At 34.9% G+C, this 19473-nt stretch overlaps 2 protein-coding genes, 1 non-coding gene and 1 pseudogene across 5 annotated transcripts; 2 read left to right on the forward strand and 2 right to left on the reverse strand.

Annotated features, from left to right (window-relative positions):
• The first annotated feature begins 319 nt into the window (after positions 1-319).
• On the forward strand, positions 320-422 carry LOC113276952. Its single transcript, XR_003324735.1, has one exon. It is a non-coding gene; the product is annotated as a U6 spliceosomal RNA (small nuclear RNA).
• A 1082-nt stretch (positions 423-1504) lies between these two features.
• On the reverse strand, positions 1505-2068 carry LOC113272670 (F-box/kelch-repeat protein At3g06240-like). The gene has a single exon (XM_026522477.1). The coding sequence runs from the start codon at positions 2066-2068 to the stop codon at positions 1505-1507; it is 564 nt and encodes a 187-aa protein (XP_026378262.1).
• A 1172-nt stretch (positions 2069-3240) lies between these two features.
• Positions 3241-10925, reverse strand: LOC113275850 (annotated as a pseudogene).
• Positions 10926-12084: 1159 nt separating this feature from the next.
• LOC113275851 lies at positions 12085-15449 on the forward strand. Of its 3 annotated transcripts, none has more exons than XM_026525416.1 (6): positions 12085-12439; positions 12700-13684; positions 13793-13883; positions 14689-14743; positions 14805-14957; positions 15258-15449. In XM_026525416.1, exons 2-4 carry the CDS (start codon positions 13110-13112, stop codon positions 14692-14694), a joined length of 672 nt encoding a protein of 223 aa, XP_026381201.1. In that variant the 5' UTR covers positions 12085-12439; positions 12700-13109; the 3' UTR covers positions 14695-14743; positions 14805-14957; positions 15258-15449. The 3 variants fall into 3 exon arrangements, with proteins under 3 accessions (XP_026381201.1, XP_026381200.1, XP_026381197.1); XM_026525415.1 differs by having other exon boundaries at positions 14820-14957; XM_026525412.1 differs by lacking the exons at positions 14689-14743; positions 14805-14957; positions 15258-15449 and adding an exon at positions 14138-14529.
• Positions 15450-19473: the final 4024 nt, after the last annotated feature.

A 19473-nucleotide genomic window follows, 5' to 3' on the forward strand; every position in this document is an offset into this window, starting at 1 on the left:
TTTTACACGCTAGGCTCAAGATGGCGCTGGCATGTCAGATGTTTTGACCGTGATGACTTTGCGGATGTAAGTTGAATGCGTCACTGAAGTCGCAATTTATTCTCCAGTTGCTAGGAAAACAGAAAACGTTGAGGCTTATGCAAGGATCTTGGAAAGATTGTATCAGGATTATATGAACTTGTGAATAGAGAGATTCGAACTCTTAACCGCCTAGAAAAGGAATCAGAAACTAGGACTATGGGCTTTGGTTGTTTAGTCCCATACTGCCTATATTACTGTAGATAATTGCTTCAAATAGCCCGAGCTTTCCTTTAAGCTTGTCCCTTCGGAGACATCCGATAAAATTGGAACGATACAGAGAAAATTAGTATGGCCCCTGTTCAAGGATGACACGCACAAATCAAGAAATGGTCCAAATTTTTTTGATTGCGTATTTTTTCTTTCTTCCTGCGTATTATGAGAAAGATGAACCTGTCCCCTATCATGATCTTTTCCATTGTCTGTAGTTCTTTTTTTGTTAAAGGTAACCATAGAAACCTAGTTTTCTGCAAAGACTAGTTTCAATGATATAGTGTCGTATGCACAGGTATATGACTTAGATCAAAATCCAAGATTCATCTTGTTGTAAAAGGACCTCTTATTATTTACAAGTAGCTGAAAAACTCGGCTGCAAAGAAATAAATCCATGCTCAAAAGGCAATGAAGAACCTAGGTTGATTCTATCACCAAAAATGTTGCAGCATAAGTTGAGGTCTTAACAAGAACTAAAAGTTAGTAGTAAATTTCTTTTGCTGTAAGAACAAAAATTGGTGACTTTACTAAAGAAACAAAATATCTTGCTTGCCACTTCCAATCTCTTCGGTATACTCTCAAATTTTAAATGTCCAACTGTTCTTGTTCTCCTAAATTAATCAACAATAACCGAAATCCAAAGCGAAACAGATAGTTTGCAAGTAGGACATACCGACATAACATACTAGTTAAACACCATTTCAACAAGTATAAATCCATGGCAGAAACTAAATGACAACATTAATAAGGAATAAACTGTCTAAAACCCCACAGTTAAAGGATGAACAAACAAACTAGCTACTAGGAGGATGAATTCAAGAATAACCCATTAATGGAATGGTTCAGTGAACAAACAAAAATGATTGAAACATACTAATTAACACCCTACATACTTGCTTGATTGATAAGTCTGGACAAGAATTTTGCAATCTTTTCTCAACTTCTTTGAAGAACCAAATATGTCAGTTGGTGAAGCTTTACCGATTTCTAGGATAGTCAGTCAGGTAAACCATTTCGAGCACTCATCAACTATGACAATACCCAAACTTATGCATTCCTATAGACATGACAAAACAAAATTCACTTTCATCACATGGTGTGTGTATATCAGGTCCTAACATATGAAACAAAACACAACAACTGAAAGAGAATTCAATAAAGAACGATTACACGAATATATATTAAGAACAAGGAGTAGATATAGCATATATATTCACCTGTTTCTCTTCTTAGTCGTACTCTTCTTCAAGTTTCTTGTGATTTTTCTCTTTTTCCTTCTTTCGGCGGCAATAATAGAGTCTATTGAAACCGAGCTTTCATAATAACTCACTGCTCCTCCAGCCTTTAAACCATGAATGTTTTGTTTTCTTACAGTTCCATGCTCCCGGATATATAAAACGACACTATCCACCTGGCTGAACAGAATTTCACCATTTCTGGAAGGACCCATAAGATGCAGATCATAACGGGGAACACACATAATGCTGTCAAATCTTAATGTATAAAGGTTACTCCAAGATTCTTGAACTCCATAATCTTTCATTATCCATACTCCAAAAGTTTCATTAAATGTGGAAAGTAGAGAAAGGCGCCCTTCCAACACTCCCATATCCATATAATATTGATCTTCGGGTAGTTCTGTTGGTAGTTTTTCTTCAAATTTTTCTTCTCCCATCTTCAGTGAGACTATCCTCTTGGAGACCACAGTATTTACCTTCCATAACCAATGAAAAGCTCCATTGAAACACACCCCAGCCTCCATATAATGATTCAGCATATCGCTGTCGGAGTCAAAGCTGCTCCATGAGTTGGACTTGAGAGAGTAAATGTGTACTGACTCTTCATATGTAAGAACACTTACCAAGTAGTAATCACCCGTCCGGTGATCTAACCGAAGGCATATAAAGCACAGTCGTCGACTTTATAGTTATTATTTATATCAAATTTTGGTTTTCTCAACTTCTTGTAGTCATCAGTGGCCGGGTTCCACACAGTATATAATTTTTTCTGAAAATTATAGAAGCAAACTAAGCCATTGCATGAGCCTATCAATTTAATCCTACTTTTTGAGGACTTGCAGGGATATTCCATATCAATAATAGCAGCATCCAATGGTGATGTCACTGAATCATGACTAACGGTATTAAAACTACTCTCACCCGCACTTTCAACCACTAAATGGTATTTATAATCTTTTGTGGTAAAATCATAATGTATCTTATCAAAATCAGGGCTTGAAATAATTCGAAACCAAGAGTTACAAACGCACTTACAGATACATGTCGATTTCAGTGGCACCCTTTTGAGAATCTCGAGGTATGTTTCGTCTGGAAGGCTTGACATGTTATTGCGATCAGATCACCACTTCCTTCTTCTTCAGTTTCTGTTTTCTGGTTGATAAAAAACAATCTAGGGTTTTGATACGTTGGAAATAATAAGGTTTATTAACCTCAGTATACAGGCTAATAGATGGTTTTAATCTCTGAATAACAGAAACTATCCCACTAATACAAAAAAGATCCTATAAAGTCGCTGGGAAACAATCCCACGACCAGGGAAGGAGTCCACTAAAACACATTCAAATTTTGAACTTGCTAACGTAACCCTAACTAGGATCATAAATCTCGTCTATCAGCTACTTTGGCTTTGAGGCACGCGTACGAAATCGGACTGGCGGCCAGACCATAGGATTGTGGGCGTCGGCGCTTTACCATGAGCGTTGCATGCAGTATCTGCATTGTAAAAAATCTAGTCCCGGACGATCAACATAACGAGTGCAACAAATGGAACAGGCCCAATGTTTAATAGCACAATTATGGCAGTATATGAATACATACCGCCTTTGAATCTTATAGACCTTCTTTAGCAACAACAACCGAAAAGGAGAGGTGTTCTCATTTCTTGATCCAACCAGTAATTGGAAAAGGCTTGCATAATAAAGTACTATGAACTATGGTTCTTTGCATAAAATTGTGCTCGATTTCAAGTCTGTCAGACCCTTGCCAGAACAAGAAATGAGAATTTTCTGAGATGGAAATACAGACAAATATGTTCCGAAAGGCAAAACATATACCATTTGTAAGTTGATTGATTTTTTCATTCTACACAGACGATTCACACTAACATGCCGAAATGGATATTTACAAGAGAGATCGGAAAACAAAATGTTACATGTCTGCAAACAGTCTATGTAATTTTATTTTAACCAATGGTTTCCATGAATGTCTCGATTATAGTGTTCCCATTCACCATTTTTGTCGTCCCAACGATCAAGTCATATGCCATTCCTTCCTGGAAATCATAAACGCACCAAGAATTTATGTTAATAGCTTTATAAGAGAGAAATAGGATAGTGAATATCAACCTTCTCTTTAATCTCGTATAAGCACAAAAAAAAAAAAAAAAACACACATTTCAGTGTATATCCGTATCTCATTAGGATTTCAAATTTCCACATTTGAGGATAAAGTTACTGCACTCTTTTGTTTTCAGATGTTCTTAAAATGTACCTGAGCATTGAGATGACGAAGAGCAGAAATCTCTGCAAATGTAACTCCTCCAACAAAGACAACAAGTACTAAGGAGCGCCTCCCATCCGCAACTCTGTAATGTGGTACAAAGATGTCAGCTCTAACAAAATGGGTGTGGCAATAATTCAAAACTTAACATAAAAGAAACTGATTTGTGCATAACATTCAAGTTAAGAAAAAAGATCCTTGGACATACTTGTCAATACTGGCTGGAGCACCAGGAAGCGTGGCAAACAATGGGGTGCTTGAATATCCACCCTGTAAGCGAAGTAGGAAATCGTTTAAATAGGAAGAACAAAGAAAAATGGGAACTGAAAGGTGAACGCTTGATGAAAGTAGAATCTCACTCTCTTAATTTCAGAATGTGGTCCAGGCAGCAGCTTCAAGATCTCTTCAATGGGACGCCTGAAAGCCAATTTATACCAGAAAATTAACCCTAAAATCACATCCAGGGTCTAATCAAAGCAACTGAAGCCTATAACCACAGCGGACAGTGTTAATGTTCCGAATATGTGCATTCCCAGGTAAATCTATCCATAATGAACAAGTAAAGGGAACTAACATGGTCAGATCTGGATTACTAAAAAGAGGTTTGGAAAATATGCAAGTGATATCTGCAAGCAACTACTAAATTAAGAGATACTGTGGAGCTCGCTACAAAGGTATACTTCATATACTACAAGAGTATTGGATACCCTGTGTTCTCTGTAGAAAGTTTTTAGAATTTTGTATTCCATCCACAATGCATCCCTTAGATTAGAAAATAACCATAATAAGGGGACAGATTAACTGTGGGAAATTTGCTTAAAGTGGAAAAGAATAAACTAAAAGGTTATTCTTACATGCTGTACAGAATAACCTTACCATCCAGATCTAACAGCATGCTGCACAAGCCGTATGCTAAGAGAGTAAGAGGAGCATATCCCGGGAAGAAACAGGCAATATCATTGGGGCTGTTAAGAAAGCAAATTCAAATGTTTAGCAGCAATCTCAAATGAAATTAGGATAAACAAAATCACACAAGATCAACTTTGTTTTGGTACAGTGGTACACATCACATTTTCCTGCCTTTACATGCAGAGACCAACACAACAAGTCTGAAATGGATAAAAAATCGCATAGAAGAAGAGAAGTATACTAGCTTTGCTTCTTCTTTTTTTTTTACTGGCTTTGCATGTCATCATATGATTATGAGTGTTGAATGTTGTGTTATATACAATACTCAACAAGACTTGTATATTACACATATCCCAGAATGACAGAACTATTACAAACAATATTAGATAGGCTCATTGTAAAGATAGACAGGTAGTATACATGCATACGGTGATACCTAACATTGGTTAATAATAATTTGCACAAGAATGAAGAGCATGACCATATAGGGTGCTATGGAATACAACCGCTAAATGGTTAACTAAAGACAACTTCCTCAATATAAAGAACGATTCATACTTAGCGGTATCAGTATCTTCAACAATAAGTCTCAGTCCATGTTTGATCGTCAGTCAGTTGCCTTTAACCTCCTGCAAGGAAAAAGAGCACAGTATTACATACTATGAAGAAATGCAGTCAGCATGTATAAAGCCGTTATGCAGTACAGTAAATTAAAGAACATTTGTATAAAAGACTGATCATAACATATTGGCACAAATTCCAAGTCTAATGCATGTAATACCTGTTTTTTGAAAACTCCAGCCTTTTCCAAATTACAGAGACTAGCAATATGCTCAAATCCATAGCTGTGCAGAAACTCTCTCCTATGCCAAGAGATAGCGACTAGAGGAGTAAATAGAAAATAACTTGATGAATGCTGTTTCATGCATCTGCTAGTGACTTCTACAACTCAATGAAATCCAAAGAAGAGAGGAAGATCTTTAATTTTGAGTCTTACCTTATATAATCAAATTTCTTTTTAGGTAAACCCGAGTTTGTAATAGAAAATAAGACAAGAAGACGTAGAACGTTGACAATGGGCTCCTGTTTGTGAATCATTTCTTCAATGTACTCGAAGCATCTGAATCATTGTGCCACATACAAATAAACAAAATACTTTGCATCAGAAATATTTCTCCTGTGTTAGCTTGTAAACTTGTGTAACTAGATATTAACCGAACACAGCTCGATCTAAGTAATATATAGAACTTTTTAAAACAATTTCAAATGGATCAGTAAGTTGACAACCACAATGTATGCTTATATTTCCAATAGTATCAAGGCTTCTTAAATGGCATTTGGTAAATGATACAAAGATCCTTCCAATCCTCTAAACTATGTGTATGCTGATCCATGCACGCGCTCATGGAGCCACAAATATATCCACATCTTCAAATGCCCGTTTTCACTTTCAAGTGTCATGCAATAATTACACCCTCCATCTCACTAGCCTATAAATTTCATCCATGGCCGTTCCAACTGATGATTGTCAAAACACCAACATTTATTTGAGGGTACTTATGTGGAGGACTCTAACCGAAAGTTGGAGAAAATTTATGATTCTATTTGGTTAAATTGGTTTCTTTCTCCCTTCTGCTTTGCCACAAGATTCCTCGTTGTTTATGTCCCACAGACAGCACAAATAACATACCAAATGCGTAGCATACAGACGCAGTGTGTGCAGAGGTGTCTAGATGGACATAAATATATAATTTCTATCAGAAAGTTATCTAAAGTGTTTGCAGGTATCACCCAACCTAAAAACTGAAATGTTATCTGTAAACCATATTATTTATTCTTAATCAGCCAACATACTGCCCAATAAGCCTATACAGACGTACCGATTAGATATTGTGCTTCTCCTGTTCCCATCCATTTAAGAGAATATTAATAACAAGTTCTCAAAATTGACATCAGAAGCTTCAATCTCCACAATTGCGTGATCCATGTCGAGTTTCCCAGAGAATGATGGTTTTGATGTAAACATAGCCAAATGCTGAGTCAGACCAATGTGCCCCTGAAGTAACTATCAGCAGAAAGACCTGACAATGAAAAAAGTCATTTGTCTCCTAACTAATCATTTTAGAACTTTAAAAGGATATACTTACAGTAAGTGAGCTGAGTTTTTTAACATAATCATTTATTTCTGAAAACGATCGGTTCTGAAAAGTTAAATAACAACCAAAAAGTCTCAATAAACTGTTCCAAATATAAAAAGCAGCTAAAAATACTGAGGTAAACTAGCAACAGAAGTTCTAGATCATTTTAGAATTTAACAAGACATCCCCTGAAATTTCACAAAAAAATATCCTACTTGATAATATATTTCTGACTCATACGTAGAAAATCTCTGATTAGTGCTTACAAGTTACAAAGTGCAAGCTCTCAAATGAATTGTAGTTTCGTAGGACTACAGGATCTAGATTTTTGCATAACTCATGCAAACAACCGTATTAGCTTTTAACGTATTTCGTTTATCCAAACACACAAACCATTTAACTGAAATCCAACATGTAACTGAATATGAGCTATAGGCATTGTCTAGCTAACTTACAGCGGTATGTAATTCCATGTAATCCTGCCTCATATCTTTCGCTTTTTGATTAAGAACCTACAAGGGGATAAGATGCTGAATTAAGTAAAACAAGTTCCAGAGGAAAGCAATGGAAAGAATAATGCGCATCAATAAATAAGCGAGGGAAAATAGATAAATCTGAAGGACAACTCCAAAGTTAAGATCACGAGTCTCCTTGAATAGCTTATCACTAAGATGCAGGTCAAAAAAGAGTCAGTGGACTTCAACTATAGCGAAGAGAATACGTAGATAATGATATCAGTATACCTTGAATTAAGCGGAACCTTTGTCTTTTTTCCTTCTTGCTGTTGGTTTCATAATAGATGCATCGAGCTCAACAGAACCATTACTGACACGCAGAATCTGTACTGGGACTATATTAGAGAAACTCATGACGAGATAAAGACTAAGAAAGCAGATAATATATTTTTCTATAGTGGTTGTTAACTCATATCCCATGCACGAGATATTGTCAAGAGAGATAGCATATACGATACGCGTGAAGTGGTTTAGATCACCAAGAGTTTGAGTATATCAATGTTATCATGTGAAGTACATTCTTATTCGGCTGGCAAAGAGTGGGTTCCACAAAATATGTCATGTTTATTGCAAGAAGACATGAGTCACATGACAGTTATGAAGATACATGATACACTAAGAATGAAACTGATTTCATGTGTATTGAAGGCTTTATCATGTGGGTCAAATAAGTAGAACTATAACTGAACCAGAAGAAAAACAAAGATTACACATTTATTAGATTGATCAATCTAGTTGAGTGTCAGTTGCAATTGAACCATATGCTTCACAGAGAATAAAAATCACGTGTTGATTGTACAGCATACCTCATCCATTAGGCCTTCATATGTCAACTGGACACATAGGTGTAACCATGTCTACCTGCATACATATATATATGCAAAGGTCATTATCTCATAGCAAAAATCTCAACTGGTTATCTGTTTTAAGATGACCTAAGCTAGCTACAAATGACTGCTCATAGCACTTGCTAACAGTTACTGTCGAGATGCACAAATTATACCCTATGGGGCAATTCTTTTACAGTAAGTATATAAATAGCTACCTCTCTATCCAAAAGGATGAGTGTATTTATCTGCGGGATTCCAACCTGGAATTTGTAATGAAAGCAACTTTATCAGTGACATCAATAAGGCATGCCACCAAGTATTTTACAAAGAAGTGAAAAACGTAGATTACATCTGATGTGCTGACTGGCTCTTCTGCTTGCACACGGGTTAGAATTTCTGAGATCCATGCTGACGCTTTGCCTTTAGCCCTCACATTCGGTATAACTCCAAATGAACACTATAAACATCAAAGGTCAAGCATGATAAGGAGTCAATACAGAAGATATGATCACTAACTTTCTAGTAAGATTGTTAGAGGTAGAACCTAGATATAAACTCAATTTGAGCACCACTAGATAACGATATAATAAATAATAAACTATGAGGTACCATTATCGCATTTATAAGATTTTGGATACAAACCTCCAGTTTATGTATAGATTTTGCGATATGCCAAAGAGCACTCGCATCACCATCAACCAGGTAGTCCTATCTTGGAAAAGAAACACAAATCTGGATGGTAAATAATTTAGAAAAGATCAGATTGAATTAAGTAGAATGTTATTTGGAAATTGGAATTACGCTATAAGCAAGATCAAGTTCAAATGAAAGCACATCCTCATCCAACGGAATCATGTGTAAGGGGTACTCCCCAATAGTGAGTAGGTGGTGAACTTTTTCCTCCTCAAAAATCTGCATCACAGTAAGCAACACCATCACATAAAAAATTGTAAGAAAGTGTGAAAGACTCGTTAACAATGAATGTGTGTTACAAAATTACCAGTAATTAATCAGTTACTGAGTTACATGCTACTGAAATTTGGATGGTTGAGAAACAACATTGAATAACATAAGCAAGACGTTATTCACAATACCTAAGAGCTTTACAAAGTGGTAGAGCACAGGAAAAGAATGTTTAGTCCTTACTTCTGTGTGTTAGTCTTAGTTGACAATTAACCTATACTGGTTTAAGCCTTAGAAGGTATTTTATGCGACAACGCAAATGAAACAAGTCTAACTTTAACCAGGGCGTAAATCACATGCCACTCCTTATCTTTCTATCCTAGTTCAGGAAAAAAATGTTTTTGATCAGAAAGGTTCTTTTCTCAGTCAAATTAACCAAAAAAATCTGGAAAATAGAGCCACCTATCTACAAGGAGGTGGCAAATAGATTATATAGGGCTATTATATTCGATACTATCATTAGCGTCACAGACCTCGTGAGGCCACAATTTGACTCAAATGTACAATATACCCATACTGAAATCAGACGACCCTCCACTCACAACTTCACAGAAACAGTAGAAGATAAGCCTTCTAAGGTTCGGCCACATCATGGAAAAGCTAAGGTTTTGAAACCATCTTCAGAGTCCAGACCAATAACTATTTTCTATACATAATATATCCCTAATACTTCACTTGAGCTTAAATATACACCTCCAACTACAACCCCATCCAAAATTAAGCAAGCAAACAACCAAACACCTCTTCATAATGATAGTCAATCTTTCAATAAGAAACTAGTAAATAATCACAAGTCTAAGATATCTCACCTTTTCACATGCAACAGTACGTCGAGGAACGAAATAAACTGAATACTCTCTTTGAATTCCTTTAGATAAATCATTTTGAATGTGAGCAGAGATCAGCTTCACTAGATTCAGCTGTGACCTTATAAGGTAAACCACCTTCGTGCATTCTGTTTGTACTGGTTCCGACGACAAATGCCGTAACTCTACTCCATGTTCCTGTTATTAAAAATTATCATATAGCAATTAGTCAATCAACTAGGGCAAAAAAATAATAAAAATGACTCACAAGATAATCAAAATGTACCTTGAGAATTTATGTTTGAATGATTAATGAGAGTGATCCACTAAGTTTCTGGTCCAAAATTAAACACTTATTCCCCCGAATCTGTCAAACCATGAAAATACACGGAAATGAAGTCATTCAATTTGGAGAAGAAGAAGAAAAAAAAAAGACGAAGAGTTATAGAAAACTTACGTTTCAGAGAATTTTAAGAAGATCATTCTGTGATTGTTCTCTGAATTCAATACAGAACACGATTAAGAGAACAAAAGTCAATGGTACCAATTTTACAGAATATTCATTTCAATTCGGGAAAAGAAAGGAAATGAGAGGTTTAGGGTTTAAGATTCACCTGAGAGAAGTGAGACTCAGGGGCGCATTATCTAAATTTGGAATTTGCGCCATTATGCCTTTCAGATTCAACAAGTAAATTGGTTCTCCTAGTATTCGAGAGAGAGGGACGATGATCAGAAAGAAGAAAAAAAATGGAAAATGAGTAACAGGTTATGCATCTTATCTTATGATAGCTGAAATAAATGGGCCTTCGCCTTCGGATATATCTTAAGAAAGAAATTTCAATTAAAAACTTTAATGTAAGATTAAATTTAGTTCTTCTTTAATTAGAGATTTTAACCCAGAGGGGAAATTTTCACTCCAATTTCTAGAAGTTCCAGCTCTCTTTGCTAAGCTATTTGCTACTTCATTTGATTCCCTGTGTACAAAAGTATATTTCCAATCTCTAAAACCTACCGAGAGCATGATCATGTGGTCAGCTTCATCCGTGGTAGTATGGGAAGACATCGTGTATCTTATTTTTGGGTTAATTTTCCAAAATATAAGGAATAAAAAAAATCCATCTCCAACCCATTTTGTATTATGACTTCTTATTCACCTAGTTGTCCTCTTATTTTTAAATTGTTTTTTAAAAAAAATTATCTGATATATCAGAAAATACGATAAAATGCATTCATTATCAAGTCATTATGTACTGGGAGGCACTGTAGCTGCTACGTCATCATGATCGACATTAAGAAAAATAAGTTTTTATGTGGCTTCATAGCATGAAACCAAAAGTGATTTAAAGATATTGCAGATTTATGATAATAAAAATTATTCTTTGATTGTCACTGTTTTTGGTGATCTTTTATTAAAAATTTATTGATCTTTGATACTTGTGCTAATTCGGTCTCTGTAGTGATTTAAAGATATTGGTTTGGCTTGTTAATTAGCATGGTTATTATTCACAAACAGTAAATAGATAAAACAACTAAAGACTGACTTTATTCAAGTCTATGAGTAATCAATTAATTTGGCTCCTGATTTTCCTTATGATATTTCTTGTTCACATAAATAAGAGTTCAGTTTGGTTTCGGTGCACAATTCTCCATTGTTCTAACGAAGGAAGAAAAAGGGCCAGAATTATATGATTCTGGAGAAGACGGAAAAGAAGAAAGAAATCGTTGAAATAAGTTTGGGTTTGGTAAACCTTAATTTGATAAGTATTAAAAATTGTTTCTAATGGATTAATTGTATTTTTAATTTGAAATATGATGGCTAGGATGGATAGACATCCTCTTAATGAACCTCTATAACAAGAGCTTCTCCTAGGGGATGTCTATAGAAAATCATGCCATGTCATATATACGTTGGTCAAAGAGATTAGGGTTGGAGAACGATTTTGTAAAATATGAACGTGTATCCTATATGGATGAAGACTTTTTCCCCCACATACATACCATTGGAGAAGCTCTAATAAACTTGGGCAAATTAATAAAGTGTCCTGCTTCAAACCATATAATTAATAAACCGGCCAAACTTTTAAATTCTTTTAGAAACTGGCCTTTCTGTTAGAGTTGACACCTGGGCCCACCAGATCGGTCAGCTGCGTTGAATAAGTCAAACTCGGTAGGAGAATTTACGACTGTGCCCTTGCCCATTTAAAGACCCGTGTGGTCTCTCACCACAATTTCTCTTTCTCCCTCGTTCTCTTTCTCCCTCGTTCTCTTCTCCCTCGTTCTGAAACTAGGGTTAGGTATTGAAGCTGTTTGAAGCTGGTGTTATTGAAGTTGTTTTTGCTGAAGACATAGATGTTAGCAGAAAGACCAGAGTGTATTTGGAAGAAAAGTTATACATATTTAGGGATTCAGAGATAGTGGTGATACAGTGAAGATGAGGTACAAACCGGGATTGAAACAGTCTGAATCAAGGTAAGATTAACGAAACCCGTGACTTAATATATGATGAAAATCATTGTATTGATAGTTAATTAATTTAATTGATCGATTGATTTTTAGGGTTTCTGTTTTTTTTTCCTTTGTAATTAGGGTTTATTTGAAACCAAATTTTTATTGTTTAATTGGGGTTTAATTTTCGTGATTGGGTGTTTGATTTTAAGTAATATTGCTTAATTAGGTTTTCATTGGGTTTTCATAGGTTTATATCTGATTTTGTTTCATTTGTGTTGCAGTCAGTTCAAATTTAGGAATATCAGTGTATATGCGGAGCCAAAGAATGAGACTTTGGTATTTCCTGATTGCCATAGAGATGAAACAGACTTGATGACACTTAAGTATATGGTGTATAAGGGTTTGTCTATGGATGTTAAAGAGAAGTTTAATTTATATTGGTTTAAGGAAGAATGTCTGCCACTGCCATTGTTAAACAATGATGATTTTGATAATTTTTGGGAGGATTCTTTTGTAAATGAGGATGGATGTATATGTTTGTGGATGGGGATGAAAGACACAGTGTTTGGGACTCCAAAGACTACACCAAAGAAGAAGACAGTTAGTAAGGGAACCACCCCTAGAAGATCCCCAAGGCTAAATAGTGTGGATAAATCAGTTGAAGGTGCATCAAGAAAGCTGAGTTTCATGGATGTGCCCATATCCAAACATTCTCAGGCTAGTAGCAGTGGTTGCAGTCAGTCAAAAGCTACAAATGAAGTTAAGTTTGTTGAAGATGTGGACAATATTCAGCTGGAAAACACCAAAGAAGATGAATGTCACCCAATTGAGAATCCAGAAGCTCCTCCAGTATATGACAGTGATGAAGACATTGAGTATGGGTCAGATGAACAACAATTTTTCAGAGTCTTTTAACAATATGATCAACAAGATGAGAAATAAACCAATTATAATGATAGGAATAATGTATGCTAACTTAGTGATGGGTACATGGTACAATAGGAGGACTGAATCTGCATCATGGGTAGATGGTAATTTGGTTCCTACTGCTGTTACATTGATTAAGAAAATGTTGGAATTTGTGACTGACTATGGTGTTGACCCTTGTGTGGCTGGAGAGTTATATATGGTGACTAGTCCAAAGAATTCTGTGTTCACAGTGAACATACTTGCCAAGACTTGCTCTTGTTTGCAGTGGCAGTTGAGGGGGTTCCCCTGTATGCATGCAGTGAGTGCATTGCATAGCATAAGGCCACAATGGAGAAAGTAAGATTTCTCTTTTTTTAAATCTGTACCTTGTCTCAGAACTTATTTATGCAATTTCTAGGCCTTAAATGTATCTAGCACTAACCTTTACATACTCTGCTTGAGCAGGTACTGCAGTGATTACTATTCAGTGGAGAACTATAAGGCCACATATGCACCAACTTTTGCACCACTAGATGATAAAAGTGAATGGGTCCAGGTACTTTTTCTTCTTAAATTTGTAACTATATGCCCTATTTATATTCTCAACTACATTAATATAAGTGCATTTGTTCTTGTAGCCAAACATGAACAAGAAGATCTTGAACCCTCCTCACAGTAGGAAACCAGGAAGACCCAAGAGCAAGAGGGTAAGAAGTTATGATGAACCTCATGTTGAGAAGACAAAAAGGAGGTGTGGGAAATGTGGAAATGTTACTAACCACAACAAAAGAACATGTGCTGGTGGTGAAGTGGGATCTAATCCAACTGCAAAGAGGCAAAGGACTGAATGTGATGCACAAAGCTTCACCTTCAGCAACATAGAGCCAAGTCAGACCACCGGAGTTAGGGGTGCAGCTAAGTCAAACAAGAAGAAGAGAACGGCATCATTTGTTGGTGAATGTTTTACAGGGCCTGGCAGTCAGCCTTTGGCAACACCATCTTCTACTCCAGCTTCCACAACACCTATGAGTCTGCCATCTATAGCACCATCTTCTACTCCACCCTCTACAATAAATAACCTTTATCAGAACTTCTTTGGCATTGGATCTGTATCTCAGAATATAAAACAAGGAAAGGGAAGGGGAAATGGAAAGGCTAAGAAGAAATGATTTGAGATCCGTTTTCTGATTTTTTGTGTTTAAGAAGACAATATTTTTTTTCTTTTGTAGACTTGAATTAATGCTGAATCAAAAGTGGCAGGTTGTTTATTAGTACATTTGCAGGTTACATTTTCAGATTGTTGAGTTCCTTACATATAGCATTAAGTTGTAAACTTGAATGCATAATTCTGTTTTTTGCAGCAATGAAGACTTCATCTGAGACCCATTTAAAACCGTCACAATCTGTACAAGTGAGGTATGCTATGTTCTTGTTGTGTTCATTCTTGCAAAATTTCATCTCCATTTTTGATTTGCAGTGATCTTTGTTGCAGGTTTGATTTTGCAGTGGGCAGTTTTTGAAGCAATGACCAGATTCTCCGCAAGCGTAACAACCATTCTCTACTGGTAATTTCACCATCTTGCATTTGACAGGATCGATGGCATCGTCAAACCATTCAAAGTACTGACAGGTTGGAATTGAACACTTCAAAAACATTTTTTCGTTTGTTTCTTTTGCTTTTGAACACAATAGTTGCCTTATACCATTACATGGTATATATTTGCACCTGGAATAAATCCAAGGACATACCTTTGGATCATGAATTCCCTGTGCACAGATAGAACATGAAATTAGGGGTTGTTTTAATCTTAATCTTACCTTGCTGCTGCTACTGCTGCCTGGAGAGTTTACTTCATTTTGGCTCATGTCTTATTTATTTTTATTTTTTTGATCTGTTGAGTATGACAAATACTATGGTTTTTCTCTGCAGGGCCTAATTTATATGAATGAAGCTGAATCTGACCGTTACAAATCCAACCGTTACAAATCCGACCGTTGCAATGAGTCACCGAGTTGACTCGATACTGGTTTGGTTACGAACTCAGACGAGGGTTAAGTCGTCTTTTACCTAGCAGGTTAACTGCCACGTAGCCAGTTAACTATCTAAATTCGTTTTTTGAAAAAAACGGGATGGAAAATGTCAATATCGGCCAGTTTATATAAAGATTCAAAAAAACGGCCAGTTTCTTAAATATGGTTCAAAAAGGTGGTTACTTTATTAAAAAGCCCAATAAACTTCTGCAATCTTGAATAATATTATTATTGGTCCATGTAACCTTGCCTTCGGATATATCGGAAATCATTACCACCTCTTTTTGAGAAAAAGTGTAACACGGTGTTTGGTGGCGCATTCAGAAATGGGGTTTTTAGGCTAAGGTCCGACCCATGGGTAATCCATAATATGAAGCCCTTAATTAAAGAAGCATATTATTGGGGCTTCACATTTCAATAGAGGGGTTTCACATGGATTCTTAATAACTAAAAAGTTGGTTATGGGGTGTCTTGATGCAACAACAATTGTCTAAGTTACCCTCCATCTAAAATAAAAACCTAAAAACTAAAACCAAAACCTAAGTCTAATTTAAGAATTTGTTCATCATCTTCTTCTAAACTTCATCACCTTCTTTCCCTCTTTTCTTGAACGAAAATTATTTCATCATCTTCAATTAATAGGCGATTCAAAAGCCTTATAATCGTTAATTGAAATCTCTATTAAAATGCGAAAAAAACAAATTGATAAAAGTGATGGTAATCAACAACCAATAACGACTGAAATAAAATTGATTCATTGAAATTAGTAGGTAAAAATAGGTTTGCAGAACCATTTACGGTTAGGTATTTTCAATTTCCTAACCGTAAACTTGTTATCTGAATCTGTTACTAAAATTTTATACTTAACCGTAAAATATCCTGAATTAAACTTTTCCATATTTACGGTTGGTTTTTTTTAAATAAACTGACAATTTTTTTTTTTAATACCGGTAAGAAACTTTGTGCATATGTGTCGGCTTAAATATTAAATAGAGGATTTATTAAGATTATGTAGGAATATTTTTATTCTCTTGTGTACATAATAAGGTAAATAGTAAATAAATAAGCTAAATAATTAATATACACTCAAGGTACGGGATTTGTTGAGAATCTTGAGATATTTTAGGATAATAAATTAGTATTATCCTAAAATAAACATATCAAATCTTAAATATACTGTAAACACGTTTTTTTTTTTATTTATTTATTTTTGGTATAGGTAAATACGTTTTAATTAACATTAAACAATTTCCCAAAATATAAACTCTTTTATCTTCCAAAATTACTAGTAATATATATCAATACTTACTAGAATAAAATTCTCAAATACACTTGAAAAAAGTAAAATTCACGAATACATTTGAGAGAAAAAATAGTGAATAGTGATGGGAGAAAAATCAGCTGAAGAATAACATAGAACAAAATTTACGGTTAGTGAAATAACAGCCTAGTCGTAAGTAAATTTATACGGTTGGTTTTTTCTTTTTAATATCCAGACGTAATTTATTTATTTTTTCCAAATTGGATTTCTTCCAACCAAGTTACGGTTAGAAGTTCACTAAGCGTAATTTCTCTTACGGTTGGTTACGAAAGGGGCAAACCCAACCGTAATCCATATGAAAGCTAAAAATTTCAAACTTTTTTCATTTTTTCATAGTTTAATGAATTTGGTTTCTCTTTATGGTATAACGATTCACCTACCTTAAATTTCTCACCAAAATTACACATTTTTGTTTAGTGAATCAAAATCTAGAAATTTGGCAAAAAAAAAACTCTATATTTTCTTTTCTTTTTTCCTTCTAGTTCTCTTACCCTGAAACCTAAACACTAACTCTAAATTTATATGTTTAACTATAAATCAAAGTCATTATCACTAAGCTAATCTAATAACTAATAACAGATTAGCTAACCTAATTATAAAAAAAGGGCTTGCGGCGCAGCTTGTTGCTCGCTTGCCTAGTATGTAAGGATGATTATCTATTGTGAATATACTTCCTTTAATTATAAAAAAATAATAAAAAATAATAATAATAACAGATTAGCTAACCTAATTATATGATTAACACTAACTAAAATGAGGGTTGTTTAGTCATTATATAAAATATTTAGATAAGGGGTTTTCAAAATTACTAACGGATGACATGTTTTTGTCTTATTAGTGAAGCCCCTCTATTGGAATGTGAAGCCCCAATAATAGACTTCTAATTAAAAGAATTTTAAATCTAGGACCGGGTTATTAACAGACATCCATGCCTTTTTATATATTGTCAAGCCCCAAATTAGATAAAATTCAAATTTAAGCCCAAATTATTAAATCTAGGCCCAAAATTATTAAAGTATAGTGTGAATGTGTAAACAGAAGTTACGCATGCATACGGCCTGTGTATCCAAAAGTTACACATCCTTATGACATGTGTAATGTAAAGTTACACATCAAAAAAATAGACATCAAAAAGAACGCATACAAAAAATACATGTATTACTTTAATATTCATTTATAATAATTTCTTAGCACGTGTAACTAGAAGTTACACACACATATGTCTAGTGTAATTGAGAGTTACATATGCATCTATCTAGCGTAATTGAGAGTTACACATGCATCTGACTTGTATATTTAGCGTCAACTCCAATTCCAGCGAGACCAATACCACAAATAAACAATTATCTTTTAGGAATTTATCGGAAACCTGAAATATAACAACAAACAAACATGAACCAGTGTCAAAAGAAAAAATGCAAAAGAATATTAATCAATATTTAGGAGAACAACAAAAAATAGTCCATAAGAGTGCTTAATGTTGATAACAGTTACAATGAACAGACATATATATGAACCAATGTCATAACAATAATGCAAACAAATATTATTCAGTATTTAAGAGAACAACAAAAATAAAAGAGAAGAAAAATTGAAGATGCATATGGCTAGTGTAACTAGCAGTTATACATGAAATGGCTAGTGTAACTAGCAGTTATGTCGAATCTGAAAAAGAACAATAAAAATATGCACTGAAACACTACATAAACACTATTTCATGGGACTGTGTCACCTTGACAAAAAAAAAATCCCGATGCGAGCTTCTTAAAAAACAGAAATAATGGAACACATTAAAAATGAGAATAAACTATAAAACCAATTTAAAAGCAATCAGAAAACAGGACTACAAAAATGGATGTGTACTAGGAAGTTACACATCCATATGGCTTGTGTACCTGGCATATGTAATTTTTTGGTTGTAATGCTTGTTCATTAACTAAGAGTTACATATGTATATAGCATGTGTAACTACACTTCAGTACGACTTGTGTAACTAGGAGTTACACATGCATATAGCGTGTGTACATCAGAATGTCTACTAGTAAACATCTAAAATCAAAGAACAATGCTTATCTAAGCGAGGGGATATTCATGGCGGCAAGTTAATTACAAAAATCATGCCACTCAAAAAAAGAAATATAATTACTTACAGAGCTAACCCCAATGGCGAAGAAGAAATACATGCACGACTAGGCTTAGTTGACGTAGAATTGCTGCCCTTAGGCAGCTCTATAAGCTTCATAGGCATAAATTGCACCATAAATAACCAAATCATTAACACCAGCTTTCTCCCCATCTTGTAGTACCCTGATAATACCACCACTAGGTCCAGACTAACACATCCTCTCTGAAATTAGCATAACTACCACCATCAACTTCTTCAATAATTATACAGACACAAGCAATGAAGGTCATATTCAACAATTAGTCACCAAAAACTTCACCAGTGAAAGCACCTCCTTTCTTCATCCAGCAAGCAACCACTTGAATCTCATGATACAGTGACTTTTTAGCCGAGGTAAGGAACGCAAATGAAGGACTGACCATAATCTTTGTACAAAAAACATTCCCAACTACATTTAAATACTTCTAATCCATGAAATATCAAATGTAATAGCGTATTCACAACATTTATCAGCGCATCCACTCACCAACAACATCTATGGTTGCAATGTCAGCAACGTTAGTGTGTTAACAATCTTCTTCACTTGGTCCTCAGTTCCATTCTGAAATTCCATTACTCAATTATGAATTCCACTTTTAGTCATCATTTCAGCGCTAACTCCAATTCCAG

This window comes from Papaver somniferum, chromosome 4, assembly GCF_003573695.1.
Source record: "Papaver somniferum cultivar HN1 chromosome 4, ASM357369v1, whole genome shotgun sequence".
Classification (NCBI taxonomy): domain Eukaryota; kingdom Viridiplantae; phylum Streptophyta; class Magnoliopsida; order Ranunculales; family Papaveraceae; genus Papaver; species Papaver somniferum.

Excerpts from the sequence above, each read along its gene's own strand:
- LOC113272670 (XM_026522477.1), bottom strand. The coding sequence starts at position 2,068 with ATGCTGAATCATTATATGGAGGCTGGGGTGTGTTTCAATGGAGCTTTT.
- LOC113275851 (XM_026525412.1), top strand. The coding sequence starts at position 13,110 with ATGTGCCCATATCCAAACATTCTCAGGCTAGTAGCAGTGGTTGCAGTC. Across the intron at positions 13,685-13,792 it reads ATAAGGCCACAATGGAGAAA|GTACTGCAGTGATTACTATT; the intron begins GTAAGATTTCTC and ends CTGCTTGAGCAG. Across the intron at positions 13,884-14,137 it reads ATAAAAGTGAATGGGTCCAG|TGGGATCTAATCCAACTGCA; the intron begins GTACTTTTTCTT and ends CTGGTGGTGAAG.